General features: G+C 48.6%; 1 protein-coding gene across 6 annotated transcripts in view; it reads right to left on the bottom strand.

The window, feature by feature from the left end:
* LOC118770441 (ankyrin repeat and sterile alpha motif domain-containing protein 1B-like) overlaps positions 1-16866 on the bottom strand; it is a 199911-nt gene that overhangs the window by 88974 nt on the left and 94071 nt on the right. For all 6 annotated transcript variants that reach the window (XM_036518106.1, XM_036518103.1, XM_036518104.1 and 3 more), the window contains 2 exons: positions 15664-15795; positions 4624-4777 (listed from right to left, as the gene is read on the bottom strand). In XM_036518106.1, the coding sequence (XP_036373999.1) occupies positions 4624-4777; positions 15664-15795 (286 nt within the window). The remainder of the gene's footprint in view (positions 1-4623; positions 4778-15663; positions 15796-16866) is intronic.

Raw genomic sequence — 16866 nt, 5'->3', positions numbered from 1 at the left:
TTTACACCAGTATTCAAAAATAATCTGTATTTGGGCTACACAACATTATATACAGCTGCTTGGGAGACACTCTCATCCAGAGCAATTTGCATAGCTTATATTGTTACGTGCTACCCATTAACACAGCTGGATATTTACTGAGGCAATTCTGGTTAAGTAACTTTCCCTATTCTTTACCACCACATGGCACTGCTGGCCAGAGTTAAAGTGATAGTTACAAACTCTCAGGCTTACTGACAAAAACTCCTTCCAGCATGTCTATGCTCTTTCAACCCATGTCCCTCTGTGGTCTGAATCTACCGTCCAGCAAGTGCCTATGATTTGGCTCTATACCCCAGTTCACCTTCATGAATTAGCTCTACGCTGAAACACGCCCTTGTGAGGTGACACCAAACCCCAGCATGCCTCTGTAATTTGATTTGACGCTTCTCTGTGGTTTCGCACCCCATCTGGACACGCCCCTTGTAATTAGACTCCCAGGAGCTGCGTTGCTCACACTTATGCTCATTAAGACCCGTAACATTTTCCTGTCAAGCTTCCACAGTAAGCCGGTTAGCCATTCAAAAACTATATCTCTAAATTAGCTTGCTCCTATCAAATGTTCATTCTTACCCTCTAACAATACAGGTGTGTAATAAGTACAGTGAGTCATACTGTATCTATGCTAATTTTACATAGCTAATGCTAATGCTAGAGGGTTGAACTGACATATACATTTGTATATGTCTCAGCCCTACAGCCCTACTCTCAGCCCTACAGCCGGGTGTAGAGACCCACTGTGTTGCCAGCTGATGGTGACTGTGAGCCCACTGTAGTTGCACAGGGGTGGGGGAGGGTAAGTCAGCCTGGTCTCTCTCACTTCACCGCTCTCAGCACCCTGTGACTTTTTTGGATGCCTCCATTTTCTTTCACCAGGCGCTTCCTTCCTGGAGCAAAGTGGGACCTGTAGTGTGAGAAATAGTTGCGATTGTGTGCGTGTATATCGGGGGAAGCATTCAAAGGAGTGTCAACTCTGGCAACCAAAAATAGGATATATCGATTTCCCAGGACACAGTGGTACCAACTCTCCACTGACATGCAGGATCCCTAAAGCAACTGGCCTAAAGACCTAACTTCCTGAGTCTGGCCACCCTCATCAGTTGATTAGTTACTGTACCTGCCTTGTGTACTAAATGGGAGCGGGGTTTCCCACTTCTCAGTTGAGCGCGGCAAAATAAAGTTTAGGACTAAATGAACATTGACGGAAAATCTTCCAGGATTCCTGTACATTAGCAAATCGCATTTCCCTGTGGTTTAGCATGAGTGTGACTCACTCGTGAAGAATAAATAAGAAGGGGAGGCGGTGAATAAACCAGCAACCAGCCGCCAGAACAGAGGGCGTATGTTTACAGTCATCCTTCACAGTTCCCAGAAGCCTTTGCTGTCACCTAGGTGAATGGTAAAAAAAACAGGTGGGGAACTCAGGCGCCCCTGTTTATACCTATCCCCTCCGTGTTATTTTGATGTGACTACAGTCTAAAGGCTTCGTGGCTGCAACCTGGTAACCACTGCTCTGCACAAAAATCAAATCATCCCAAAATGAATCACATGCTGTTCTGTGCCTGTATAATAGCAAGCTGGTTTTATGTCATTTCCTTGTTACCTGGGTAACTCCTAGTCATATGAATGGACAGAGAGGACACTGTACTGCCCTCATCTCTCTCATCCCCTTTCATCTCTGACTTATGCCTCTCTCATCTCTCTTCTCTTTCCCTCTCTCTTCTGTCTCTCATCACTGTCTTCTGTCTCTCCTTTTTCTTCCTTGTTGTTTCATTTCTTCAGAATCAGTTGCATCTAACATGTGACGTGATGTCCCAATAAAGCAAGATTAGAACTCAAACTCTCTCTCATCTCTCTCTTCTTTCTCTCTCTATTCTCTCCCTCTCTCTCATCTCTGTCCTTTGTGCCTCATCTCTCTTCCACTTCCACTATTCCCTTTTTCTCTCCATTGAAATTCAAATTATTGGCATTTACTTAAAAAACAAAATTGATTACAAAAACAGTAATCTATTCTCTCTCTGTATGTCTCTCTCATCTCTCTTTCTCCTTCCCTGACTATTCTCTTTCTCCCTTATATTCTCTCTCTCTCTCTCCCATCGCTCTCCTCTCTCTTTCTGCATTCCCTCCCTCGGTCTCACCAATCAGCTTCCCCCTTTCTCCCTCTCTTAGGCCACAGTGTGGGCAGGGCCTGCCCAGGGAGCTGTGACAGCACCTGGCAGTAAGTTTGAGCACCACAGGAGACAGGTACTCCCTCTCTCTTTCCCCTCCTTCTGTAATTCGTTTAGAGGGCACAGCCATGGACGCTCCACCAAGGCTTTCCGGTCGGTGGCACTGAACATATTCCTCAATTTTGCTCAATTTCCCACCTTCCGTCTCTCAGTCTCTCTCTTTATAACTGAGCTGAGTGTGAGAGTTCCCGGAGGCTCCCTGGTTTTGGCGGCAGAGCCAGCTGTCATATGAGACCAAGTAAGTGGGAAAAGTAAAGAAGTTAAGAAAAAGGAAAAAACAAGTAAAGAAAATTAAAAGGGACAGCAGCTGCTTCCTCCATAATCTGTATATTGCCATCCCTTCCAAAAAGCGATACGTCATTGGATGTTTTCCACAAAACTTCTCAGCGCTTGCTCTCAAAGTAAACACAAACAAAGCAACGACAGAGTGCACAAAACCTGTATTTCTGTACAACCTTGTGGCATTTCGACGGAACACAGAGTGTAATTACAGTCAGACGGGTAAACACTGCGGGCTATATTTTGGGAGTTCAGGAGTCGAGTGGAAAAGTCTGAAATCAAGCTCGGGTGACCGCAGGCTGAAGGCCCTTGGTCGGGGAAAAAGGGTTATGATTGCTATAATTTGAACCCTGCACATTGTTGGGCTCGAAGGACTTCCTCACAAAGTCACGCAGCTGTCAGAAGCTGTCATGGTGGCCTTGCAAAAGGAACCCAGGCATCTATTCAGGAGTGGGGAGGTGGCAATATTGATAAGGGCCCTCCTCTGCCCCACGCCATTTTGACTCACTGTGATGACCCCTGAACTAAATGGACGACCACGGATATTGCAGGGGGTCCGACTATTCTGCACATCACCAGATTGGAGCGCCGCTGTATCCGAACAATGGCTCGACCTCTCTGATACGGCCACCTCTTGCACACATTCCAAGGTTCGCGCGCCACGCTCTCGCAGTCGCGGACAGGAAGTGTGGTCACACAAACAGGAAACGGAGAGGAAGCCGGGCATGCCGCCGCGGGGACAGCGGACACGGGGCGACCAGATTCGGCGCGCACGTGAGCACGGGACGGCCTGGGAGCTGGGACAGGAGCAGCTGGCAGGGACTCCGAAACCTGCCGTCCCCAACGGGGCGCCGGGGGGGGGGCTGGGGGGTGCCGGGGGGGCAGGCGGAAAGTGGCACCGACGGGCAGGGAGCGAGGCCAGCAGATGCGCGGCTGTCGCGGGCAGTGGCGTGAGGACGTGTCGGGGAGATCAGCCGGAAAAGCCCGCCAGACAGGCTGTGAGCAGCGCGCAGGGAGTGGGAAGCAGCGGGCAGCACATAACCATCTGAGACTGTGACCGTGCTCACACACGCGCTAACATCCAAAAGCCGGACCCGAACACTGACGTATCCCAAATTTGATACAAAGGATAACACACGTGCAGCGAGGCATTGACAATTCCTGTGTAAGACACGTGGCATATCAATATTAAAGGAACATTAAATTATGTAAACATCTTGTTTGGAATTCTTGGGCCATTGGCATTAATTGACTTTAATGTGCATGCATTTAAATTACAAATAATGCACATCGCATCCTAAACAATGGCTGAAAACGAATAACACTACATTTTTTGTTGTTCCTACAGTATCATGGAAGGCAGACTACCATATTTAACAACGGTCTAGTATTTTGCATAAAAATTCAATCCAGTGCTGTCCCTCTATATGCGCATGACTGCTACTTCAGCTAACAGGTAATTCTCCAAGTACACTATGCATGTACACACTGCTAGTAATTCCAACTACTGGCTGCCTGCATGCCAGTTTTTAATGGGGAATTAAACATGTACGCACTGTGCATGTAATTAGTTCATTTGAATCTCAGAATAAGAATAAACATACATACATAAATACATACAAACATACACCAGATTTCAAATCAGCTATTTACATGCATTGAGCACACATATCTAATTCTCCATTCATATATACATACACTTTGTTCCACACAGATTCCTAAACTAGCTTTGTTCTAATTGTATCCCACATATAATATATAAATATTAATTTATAAATACATGTTGTTACACACAGATCACTCACAGAATGCTCCACACCAGGGTGGGTCTCATCGTGACCTCTACAATTCCCGGAGAGAAGCTTAAGAGGGAGTTACTATGCTAACCCCAGATCTGATTCCCTGTTCTTGAAGGAAACAGGTGAGGCTGTCACTGTGACACCCAAAGAGATGACACCTTCCTCTTAGAGGACACAGGTGAGGGGGGTCATCATGACGACCCCAGATGTGACACCCCCCCCCCCTTGGAGGAAACGGGTGGGGCCATTACCGTGGCGTCCCCCGGGGCGCTACTCACCGTTCTTGGAGCAGGTGTTGAGGCGGGTGATGTCGAGTGAGCAGGGCTTGCGGGTGACGGCGGTGGCGACAAACTCGTAGGGGTTGTCCTCGTCCTCGGGCAGGAAGACGTCCAGCGACGGGGACGGAACGATCTCCACGGCCCGCTTGGAGTCCTGCAGGAGGCCAGAAGAGGGCAAGACGAACCGACCTTTTGAGACAACCTCAAACATGGCCACACCAAGTTCCGTTTACCCCACTGTTACACAGACATAATGGGCTATCTCTCGGGAGATGTGTGCACAAGCTAAAACTTTGAAATAGAGCTTTGTCTGAACAGTAAAAGATAATCTGAACTAACAGGACAGATGTGTCACAGACACATGGACAGTTTACAAAGTGTGTTGACAAAGCAGATAATGCTCAAAACAGCATTACATAAGAGCTCCCCCTGCTGTCTGATCTGATAATCACCCCCCTTCCCCCTGCCCCATCGCAAGCCGTAATCATTAAACCAAGATGCTTCATCTCCCATTGGAATCAGAAGAGTTCAGCAGGATGGCAAACTCCAGCAGACAGATTTTTCCTATCTCCCATTGGAAAGAATCAGAAGAGTTCAGCAGCCTTTAAACTCCAGGACTGGCGGGAGCAGAGAGGATAAGCACATGAGATCACACGCTGAATGAACATGCTGTAATGACCATATCATTACAGTATTAGCATCGCTGGCAGGCAAGCAGGCTGAACTGCAAGGGCCTGTCCCTCGTCAGGAGGAAAGACTTTAAGTGATCAGTGCTGGCTGCGTATTAAATATGTGGAATGACAAACCTCCACGTTCTGTTACATCAGAATAACTCTAGCTTCAACAATGGCGCAGATGGAATTTTCAATGTTGAATTCAGTAACATGGCTCTCTGGTCCATATATTAAGAATCTATTGTAAAGCAGTCTGAGGTCCTTGAATGATAAGTGCTATCTTAATGCAGGAGGCATTATAACTATAATTCCTCTTAATATGCTTGAGAGACTTCGGCTGTAGATTGTACCTCTAAATTTTCATAATGCTCTTGTACTGATTAACTTCAACATTTCTCCTTGACTTGCATTGCAAAAAAATGTGAGAGGTACTTTTTCAGCACAAACAATTCTGAAAATTAATTTTGCTGAACTGTGTAAATGGAAAGACATAACTCATGCATTCGAAGGAAAAATGGGGTAAAAATGCAACTTTGAAATATAGTCTTGTTTTTCTAAAGAATGAGGAAATGGTTTATGAGCCCACAGGAAAGCCCGCTCACAAGTTCAAGCAGGGCCCATTCCTACCCACGATGCACTGCTTTATCATCATTACAGTAATGTCACTACACTCAACACTGATCTCTGGCTCAGATATTTTTCTGCAGGGGGGTCATGGCAGTGTTGGGCGTGGCTCCTCGTCCGAGCCAATCCGGGAGGCACGGTCATCGCTCAGTGCTCAGCGAGTGTCATCACGCTAGTTTCCTCCGGACCATATCGATCCCCCCCCCCCTCCCCCCGGGGGTCTCGCGGCCTTGCCAGCCTCTATGATTAAAGGCAGCAGCCATCTTTCTTCCTGACAGAGGATCCGCCTACATTACCCAGAGACTGCAACCCGTCTAGAGGAGCTTGATGCACCCCATGCCCACCTACACATGACAAACATACAGAGTCCTAAACCCCCTCCCACCCCCCACAGAAAAATACACCACAGTCCAAGTACAGCCGTACTCAATGCTCTATGCCTCATTCAGCTCTGAATATGAAAAACAACAGGATCTCATACAGTGCACCCACCCATCCAGAAATATGCAGTCAATGGAGTTCGCTCACGCTCGGCTAGAACACTTTGCTAGTGTTCATTACAAACAGAGATACAGTCTACACCCTGGTAGTGTTAATTACAAAATGAAACAGTGAACACTCCTAAGGTTGATTACACAGAGATCACCAACACTCTGCTGCTCTTAATTACACACAGAGGTACAGTCAGCACTGTTTGTGATTACACAGAGAGGTAGTGAACACTCTTAGTGTTAATTACAAACGGATATTATCAACACCCTGCCAGTGTTAATTATATACACAGATACAGTCTACACCACTTGTGTTGCTTACACAGGAAGACATGAGAGCATATACTTTTGTTAATTACTGAGATAGTAAATAGTGCTAGTGTTAACTACACATAAAGATCATCAACACCCTGCTAGTGTTAATTACACACAGATATGGTCAATAATCTACTAGTGGTGAACACACACGTGGATGGTCAACACTCTGCCAGTGTAAAATATAACTCCAGACCTGAGGATCCCCCGCCAGCTACTGCAATATGAAATATAGACAGATCCGATTTTTACCCAAGAGAAGGATATAACAGGACAGTTATCATCACGGTGGAAAGAGTGATCTGTAGTATCTGTACATATCCTGAAGGAGGTGACGCAGACCACTGTCTATCCCTCTTCTTTCTCTCTATTTGTCGCTCTCTCCTTCTTTTCTCCCTTTGTCAATCCATTTTCTGCCTCACTCCATCTTTCTTATCTCTCTCCTGTAACTTTGTTCTGAGATGGTGCGGGACCCAGAGAACAGCGTGAGAGAATTCATTGAGACAGACAGGAGGTTAAGGTAGGCAGTGAGCTCTGGAACGATGTACAAAGAGACAGATAACAAGAGGGAAGGACAGAGCAAAGCCGCCAGATAGACTATTACACACTTTTTGTCGAGTATATGTCAGACTGGACTTTTTTTTCTGCACCACGCAGCAAATTCTACCCCATGGTGATATATTATTAGACGAAGTAGAAAGAGAACAAGTGTGGTGGGGTTTGGAGGGGAACAAAAAAGGAGCTTCCCTCTTCCGTTTGATCAGCCACAGAAGCAGAGCAGGAGTTTGAAGGGAGCGAGCAAGCACACTCTGCTAAAGCCCTAAAGAGCCAGAGCTGAACCTACTCTCTCTGCCTCTGCCAACACTTTCCTACACCCCCCCACCCCCCACCCACCTCCTCTCAATACAAGGGCAAAGACTAAAGCTCAACAGTTCCTCGCTCTCTGAATGGAGAAACGGACACGCCGCCGCTGGCTTGGGCCCGCGTGTGTGACGACAGCCGAGCCCCCCGCAGAATCGCGGGGACCGAAAAATACTCACAAAGAGGAAGTTAAAGGTGGATACCTGGCGCACTTTTCCGCTTCCCCCGCCACCTCCGAAAAGTTTGAAAACCCTCCCGGTTCACGCCGAGTTGTGTCAGCGCTTGGTCCTTCTCCCTCCCTCTCTCTCTCTCTCTTTCTCTTTCTCTCTCCCTCTCTCTCTCACACTGCACAGATAGGACAGTGAAGACCTTGTGTCTCCTCGACAGGAAGACAACAAACAAACAGAGAGCAGAGAGAGCTCCCCCGGCCTGTAATTAGCAGGTCTCATGCGCACACGGGTGCCGGGCTCTAACCCAAACAGGAAGCGCACTGTTCCTGCTGTCTCATCCCCGGCTCTGCAGGACGCAGGGGCCGCGTGATTCCCGGCTGACCCCTAACCAACCCCCCCTCGCAACCCCCTCCCGCCCACCCGCCCACCCTTGGGCCCCAGGGCTCTGGGCTCGTACCCAGAAAGGGGCAGCTGACGCTCCCGGGATCTCCGCTCACTGCACAGAGCTGCACTGTGTAGACTCAGCCCAGTTCACACACTGTCACTGTGCTGACAGGTCCGAAACGCACTGTCCGGCCCCCTCTCGCCCTCTCTCTCACCCCTCTCTTCCTCTCTCCCGCCCTCTCTCTCCCATCTTCCTCCTGCACAGAGGTTCATACAGTATCTCATCTGAAGGGAAGCTGTAATTTGCTGGCATTTCCTCATGAAGACTATTAGTTTGGAGAGAGGGAAGGAGAGGGGGGAGGGAGAGAGAGACAGAGATGCCCTTTCTCCTACAGAGAGAGGGGCAGAGGGGAGAGGGAGAGGGATATGGAGCAGCTGCAGGTGCACTGATAGAGCAGAGCCTTTATTCAGACCTCAGCGGGCTGGTGTCACACACACATACACACACGAGCACACACACACAGACACACACGCACAAACATACCCACACACATACACACAGACACACACACATACACACACGAGCACACACACACAGACACACACGCACAAACATACCCACACACATACACACAGACACACACACACACATACACACACGAGCACACACACACAGACACACACGCACAAACATACCCACACACACACACACACACACACACATACACATACACAAACACACGTGCACACGCACATATTCACACACACACAAACACACACATATATGAACAAACATGAACACGGACACACACACAAACACACACACACATACACAGACACACGCATGCAGACATCTGCACGCATAAACAAACAAAATGTGCAATCACACATGCGGAAATGTCTTTCTCCTACACATCCCTCTCAAATGAAGTCCTGCAGGCAGACACTGTACACGTTTATCTGGACCTGCATACAGAGCCACCGTCTGTCAGACAGTGTGCAATCCTTCTACCTAAAGTGAATAGGTAGGAGAAATGTCTGGTCCTAAATAAAAGAACTCGGGGATTAATATGGGATCATGCGCAAAGCGCTCTAAATTTAATTTCGCTGGGTCCACCCAGGTCGATTTCATTAAACCCATAACGGAAAGACGGCGCTAATTTGGGCGCAGTGGCGTCAGCGCCGAAGTGTACATACATTTCTTTTTACGGTTATCATGAGAGGCGTCTCCATAGCGACCGCTTGAGTCAGCATGGCAGAGAACCTCAACGGCTTCCAAAAGACAGACACAGGGGGGGAGAAAAAATCCTCCAAAATTTCCATCGGCTCTGATAACGTCACTCGGGATCGGCGGGCGTAGCTCATTCGCTTGGTCGTGATTTCCATGGGTGTCCAGTGATGACGCCATAGATTTTGACCCTTTAAACACCTATGACCGTGATTCCACGCAGGGTTGCCAGATTGGCTGATTATGCTTCATCATTAATTGGTTTAAAAAATCTGCTTTATCATTAATTGAAACTGCATTCCTATACTCCTCTGCATCGGCTGATCAGTCAGAGGACATCACACTGCTCCTCTCATCTGCTGCTGTTCTCTGCTTAACACCGGAATGACCACCAGAGCAGCGCTGAGGTCGAGCGGTCATCTTTTTTTAACAGCCCTTTGCAGTGGCATCTGTTGCGTGCTTCAGCAGACGTCTGGAAGCTGACTGGCCACCAAATCACCAAATCGGCGCTGAATCATGGGAGAATCGCCCCAGGAAAGAGCGAGGTGGGCCGTCTGACGGCTTTACAGGGGGACTGTGAATTTGCCTTTGAATGCAGCGGTAAAACGCGGCGGCGGCCGTCTGAATTTTACGACAGAGGAGTCGCAGGGCACAGTGCGGCTGGCTGGGCCCGTAAAGCACGCGCGCTCGTCACCATTTGATGGGATACTTATCGCAGCGCGCTTCGGCCACACCCTCCTTCCACCTCACCGAGGGACGGGCGGACGGAGACACGAACGCTACACCGTGTTGCACACCAACAAGACACTCACGTACGAAAAAAAAAGCACCGTGCCTCCATTAAGCCCCACATCTACGGAATGACATTCTCACACACACTGTCCAAGAGAGTTAGCAATGAATTGCACTCACATAGTATTATACCTGCGTTGTAAGTGAGACAATTATCATTGTACAGTAGCTGTGAGAAAACTCACAAACAGTATTATCCAGGAACATTTCTAGATATTCTCACACGGTGCAACACAACACTTTATGGGTAACAGGAGTATTAGTAATGAGATATACTCACATGCAGAGCATAACAGGCACAAGAGTATTAGCAGATATACTAATTCATAGGGCACTACAGCGTAGTATTACCAACGAGATACAATCACACACACAGCACTATAATATTGTTTTATCGCTGAGATAAACTCACATGCACAGCACAAAAGTGGAGCTTCGGCAGTGAGACATAGCCAACCACCCAGTGTTTCACTTGGATATTCCACACCTCTGTAGGGTTCCCCTTCCTGTGTTCTCCACAGAGAGAAGGGGACCACCAGCGTCCTTCCAGAGTTTCCCGCAGGACACGGTTTCCTTTCTCCCTTTTAATGTTAAAATCCCCCGGCGCACAGGGGGGAATTCTGACCTTTTCCACCAGCGGAGTTCACTGAGTTATTAACGAGTCCCGTTCACTAATTAATCACAGATGTCCCGTGGGTATGCTTCTCAGACAGGGACATATTAACCAATGAGAATCGCATGTTAATTTTGGCAGTTTAAAAAAGGGATATTCATATTTTACATCGGCCACCTACAGGGTTTAGTTTGCGTGCTTAGAAAAAGCAAGTCATCTTTTCTTGTGTACGAAAGAGAGCACAGAATTAAATTCTCCCTGAAAATTCCGTGCAGCCTTCAGACCTGACCCTAAAAACAACAAACCTCTCCAGTCATTTACAAGGAGGAATTATACTGTCTATTGTTAAGCTGAAGGAGAACGTCCAAGGCAGTTCTGCAATCTGCATCAAAGGGCTATTACAGATGTCTTCAGTGGAGATACTCAAGGGCAAAGTTCCGCAATGCAATGGAACGTTCAACGGAATACCAAGGCTGATTGGATTATGACATCACCGTCTGGGACAAAGACGAGGTTGTCCGTGCCAACCACAGAGAGACCAGAGGCAATCAACCCGGAAGCTGACTGGTCTCTCCTCTACCTGTGTTTTCCCTACAGCTTTTCTTGGCTCTCGGCACCTGACAGAGACACAGGGAGAAACGAGGGAGAGGTGGAAAGGAGAGAGAGAGAAAGAGAGAGAGAGGCCGAAAGAGAAAGAGGAGAATAATGGGGGGGACTTTAAGATTTTGACACACACAGCTCGGCTGGCGTCGTCGGTCCCTGGTTTTGCGCAGGCCTCTGACGCGCCCGTTTTGATCCAGCCCCCAATTCGTCAATGTGAGGTGGGCGGCGATCCCACGCCTCGCACTTTATGAATTCTGTGTCTCCTAGCAACCGGAGCGAGCCTATCACTCTCTTTCCCCTTCTCTCTCTCTCTCTGCAGGGATCAGAAATGAATAAGTTCCAACTTTGTTTCGAAAAAAAAAAAAAACATTTCCTCGGGAGCTAGGAAATCCCAAGCACCCCTCTCCACGCCACTGCCCAGCTCGGCCCCCCCCCTACCTCCACTGGCACCACCCACGCTTCCCTCACACCTCGCAGTCAGAGAGCGGCTGTCGTCCTCACACTTAGAGACAGTGGGAGGACTGGAGTGTGACAACATTATCTTTCCTGCCTCAGCTCGCACATTTCTCCCACAATGCACCTGCAGCCGTGAGCCCTGCTTCCCCCTGCTGGCGGCACTGTGAACTGCGACCTGGCAGAGCCCTCATAAGTTCTGATTCTGAAAAACTACCCTTGGCCTTCGACCCTCCTCCTGTGGTCCAGCCTACAATGCAGACGTGTTGTAACGTCTAACATAGATATGAGGACTGTGAGGGGATTGTACTGCAACTGCTAATGGACACAGTGGTAACATTACTCCAAAGGAGTACGCTGTGATAGCATTACACCATAGGACTACACAGAAATAACACTCCACAACAGTATGCAGTGATAACACCACTGTAATACAAGAGTACCGGTGATAAACTATTCAGCATGAGTGCGCAGTCATACCACTACCCTACAGGAGTATACAGTGACAACACTAATGTACAGAACACAACTATAACACTAGTTTACAAGAGAACTCTGTGATAACACTAGTGCTCAGCAGACTGATGGCTGTTGGTAATGAGGTCAGAACAGTAGAGAGGGATGTACTGAATGAAGTCTTGGTCTTTCATCTGACAATCAGGAAAACTGGAGACAAGAATGAACGCTATTTCTGCCTATTCTTAGCTCCCGGCTTAATATCAGTGGACTCTGGGAAGAGACTGCAGTGTCAGCAGGTCCCATTCGCAGACAGATCTTCACTCTCCATACTATCAACTGTGTGTGTGTGTGTGTGTGTGCGTGTGTGTGTGTGTGTGTGTTTGTGTGTGTGTGACAGAGACCTTCACTCTCCACACTATCCTCTGCGTGTGTGTGTGTGTGTGTGTGTGTTGTGCCTCACAGGGAGGTCTCTATACTGCCCTCTGCATTCCTGTGCATGTGTATATGTGTGGTTTATCTGTTTACAGTCTCCCCGCCTCTCTCCGGCTGTGACTCTGGCCAGTCCTCCGAACCGACGGCTCCATTTAAACACGAGCTGCGAGCGCCGGCGGCGCGGATTAAACCGCGCCCGCCCCACGCCCGCCGACTGACACACTGAGTGACAGCGGCTCGCAGCCCTGACCGCGTCTCCACGGCGATCAATACCGCCTCATCAGCCCGGGTGAGAGACGTGGAGAGGAGCCGAAGACATGAGGGAGGAAGAGGTTAAGAGTTTGAGCTCTGTGAGGACTGGCTGTTGCTCTGGAGCCCTGGCGGATAGCAGAGAGAAGGAGAGAAGGACAGAGATGATTGACAGGGCCCTCTATCAGCGGTGAGAAAGTGAGAGCAGAACAATGAGCGGTTGCTATGGCACACTAGTATAGCACAGTGGTATAGTGCACACACTACAGCACAGTTCTTTCCTCCCTTGACACTCTTTCTCTGTGTCACTCTTTCTCTTGTTCTCTTATACACACATGCACACACATACACACACGCTTTCTTTCACACACATATGCAGATACAGATGTGTGCATGCATACACACCAACACACACACACACGCGCACACAGCTTGGTTCTATTCTTCATGTAGGGCCCTTCAGATTCACAAAATTCACACTGCACTACAGGGAATAGAGCTTCACGGGAAAGAGAGACTGGTAATAACCTTGCACAAAGGAGAATCATAGCAATTCACTCTGCCCTACGTGAAACCCAGGGGACAGGTCCTCTCTTCCTCCTCGCTGTCATAAACACGCCCTTCAGTTCACCAAACTCGACAGGAACGGAGCCGCTCCTTTATTCGGGTGAAAAGGTTCAAGCCTCAAACTTTCTTTGCAAGAAGTGGCGGTGATTTCAGGAGGGCAATCAGAGCCCCCCCAGCTAAAACGGCTTTCCCCCTGGAGGAATAAATCACAGAGTTCCCAGACAACCACCAGGACTCAATCAGGTGGAAATGGGCCACTCCGGCGGGAAGGTGCCCGTGCAATCAGCTGGAAAAGGGAGAAGCAATCTGCCGCAGTCGACCTTTAGCGCAACTTTGTGATTGTGGCCTGAGTCGCTGACCTAATGGACTGGAAAATGTATTCACGCCCTTCGCAAACTGTGACAAAAAGCTGATTTAACAGAAGAGATGCAAGTCCAAATGCAGCCTTATTTTGCACAAATAAACCTGAATCAATTGAATACTACTGTCACCACAAACTAAATAGTAAATAGTTTGTTTCACAAAAAACAGAACGCATATGGAAGAATATGCCAACGACAATAAAAATCAAGAGGGCAAAATATATCATGTATATGTCATGTATATATAACAATTTGTCAGCTAATTAATATTAAATCATCCATTATACCTGATGACAACTAGCAGGTTCAATAGCTACTTTGCTTCCTCTCTTTCCACCTCTGTTTTGAAAGCCATATTCTCCCTGGGCAGTTTGTCTCCTCAAACCTATCGGATCATACATACACAGTTTAGTGAGTCTCCTGAACTGTAACCCCCCTGGTCCGTATCTTCACCTTCCCATTTGATCCCTGAATCAGATCTTCAGCTTCCTGCTTCAGCCCTGAATCAGCCTTTTCACGTCCTGTGTCAGCGCTGAATAAGCTTTTCAGCTTCCTGTTTCAGCCGTGATTCAGATCTTCAGCTTCCTATTACACTGCGGACTGGCATCAGGGCTCCGCCATTCTCATTCACTCTGTCTAATCACAGCCGCTCATATGCATATTCTGGAGATAGCTTTTCTTAGCAGAGCCTGATATCAGCAAAATCACATATAAAATTACAGTATGTTCTGTGGCAGCTGAAATCCCATATTTCATAAAAAGACTGGATGTTCCTATCACCACCGTCATATTATTTTTTTCTCTTTCTTAATATCAATCTAAGGCATACGGATAGGTGTTATGAGGATGAGGATGAGATAACACATTAGCAAAATGTTAAGAGTCCAGTGGACAATAATAAACCATGTGTTCCTACATTAGCATCACCCCCCCCGAATCTTCCGCCACAGCCTCCTCTGTGTAACCAGCGCGCATGGTGACAGCGTCGAGCTTCTCCCTGACAGGAACCTGGAGAAACTTCCAGAGCCGAGCCGGCGCTCGTTACCTTCCAGCCCGTTCCCATGGTAACCCGCTGGGATACAAAGGGGCCCCCACAGAACGCGGCACCCGCAGTGAGCCGGCGGCCCCCGGGTGTTGTCAGATGGCATGGCAGGCGGGCCGGCAGGGGAAGACAGAGGGGGGGGGGGGGGTATCGCAAATATCGCTCACCTGCGTGTTGCTGTTATATGGTTGTTGTTTTTTTTGCTTTCTGTTTGCTGAATGATTCACTGATTGGATTTCTGAATGAAAACAGATCCCATTTAACTCGATGCAGAGGTGAAAGGTTGGTGAGATAACCCGCCAGCGTTTAAGGGGGTGTTATCAGCGCGAGCGCCAATTAGCGCCACTGTTGCGCAGTCTCCCGGCCATTTAATTAACACAGCTCTGAGCCTGAGTGCAGCTTCACTCCGCTATATCCGGAAAGACTATGAGTAATGAGTCAGGGGTTCAGAATGGAGGTGAAGACAGACAGTATAGGGGTACATAGTGGGGGAATCATATGCAGGTAAAGGATGGGGTTATAGATTTGACGTATGATTTTAGGGTACAGAGTGAAATTTCAATATAGATGTACAGTGCTAGAGTACACAGTGAATCTCTAATATGCGTGTATAGTGTTGAGGTAGACAGAGGAGCACAGTGCAGTGAGTTTACAGTTGAGGTGTAGTATGTGGGGTGTGTTGTGGCGATATTGGGGGTGCTGTAGTGTTGGGGCAAAGTACCTGAGACAGCCCTGGGAAGCCCAGGTTTCGGCAGCCGTTGCAGGGTGTGAGAGCCTCCCAGAAGCCGGCTGGACCACAGCTCTTCTCCCCCTCGTCTTCCTCGGGGGCGGGGGCCAAGGGGGGTGAGGGGCGCTGAAGGGGGGTAGATGGAATAGTGAGAAACACTCATCAGCCCCCAGCTCACTGTACCACATCTCAGAGCTGTCAGGCTGCAGGAGCCTGGTGTCATGTGGAACAGAGAGAGACACACAGACACCCACACAGGCTCAGACAGACGCACACTCACTCATGCAGACATGCATCTCTCTCTCTCACACACACACACACACACACACACAAACACACATGTACACACACTCGCACGCACACACACACACACACACACACACACACATACGCACACATCCACACTCACACAGGCTCAGATAGACACACACTCACTCATGTAGACATGCATCTCTCTCTCTCACACACACACACACACACACACACACACACACACATGCACACACACACATGCACACACCCACACACATGCACACACACACATGCACACACCCACACACATGCACGCGCACACACACACACGTGCACACACCCACACTCACACAGGCTCACATAGACACATATTCACTCATGCAGACTTGCATCTCTCTGACACACACACACACACACATGCTCATACACACACACGCACTCGTACACACATGCATACTTCTCTCTCTCTCTCTCTCTCACACACACTCTGTATCTGTCTTTCTCTGGTCTGTGTTGACACAGGACGTGTTTTCCTAAGACTGACAGTAGAATATATGGGCGGCAGAGAGAGACTGATGGACACAGCGGGGCCTAAGTGCTTCTGTCAGAGCGATCTCGGCCAGGCTTCATCGACCGGAGCCCTCCTTGGGAACCTCTACCCTGTGGTTTCAATCTTCTCCTTACCCATAATGCCACGGGGCTCAATGGACGCTGAGCAGTTAGCGTGTGATTGAATCGATCTCACTCGGGCGAGTGGTGAGCGAAAGCGGGGCCGCATCGCTTCACACGCCTGCGCTCAGATCTCTCTCTTTCTTTCATGCCTGCTGTCAGATCTCTCTCACATGCCTGTGCTCACATCTCTCTCTCCTTCTTTCACGGGCACACACACACACACACACACACACACACACACACACACACACACTATGTACGTGTCTCTCACAT

This window comes from Megalops cyprinoides, chromosome 23 (genome assembly GCF_013368585.1).
Source record: "Megalops cyprinoides isolate fMegCyp1 chromosome 23, fMegCyp1.pri, whole genome shotgun sequence".
Classification (NCBI taxonomy): domain Eukaryota; kingdom Metazoa; phylum Chordata; class Actinopteri; order Elopiformes; family Megalopidae; genus Megalops; species Megalops cyprinoides.
Note: the sequence above shows the minus strand (reverse complement) of the source record. Positions and strands in the feature narration are given on the sequence as shown.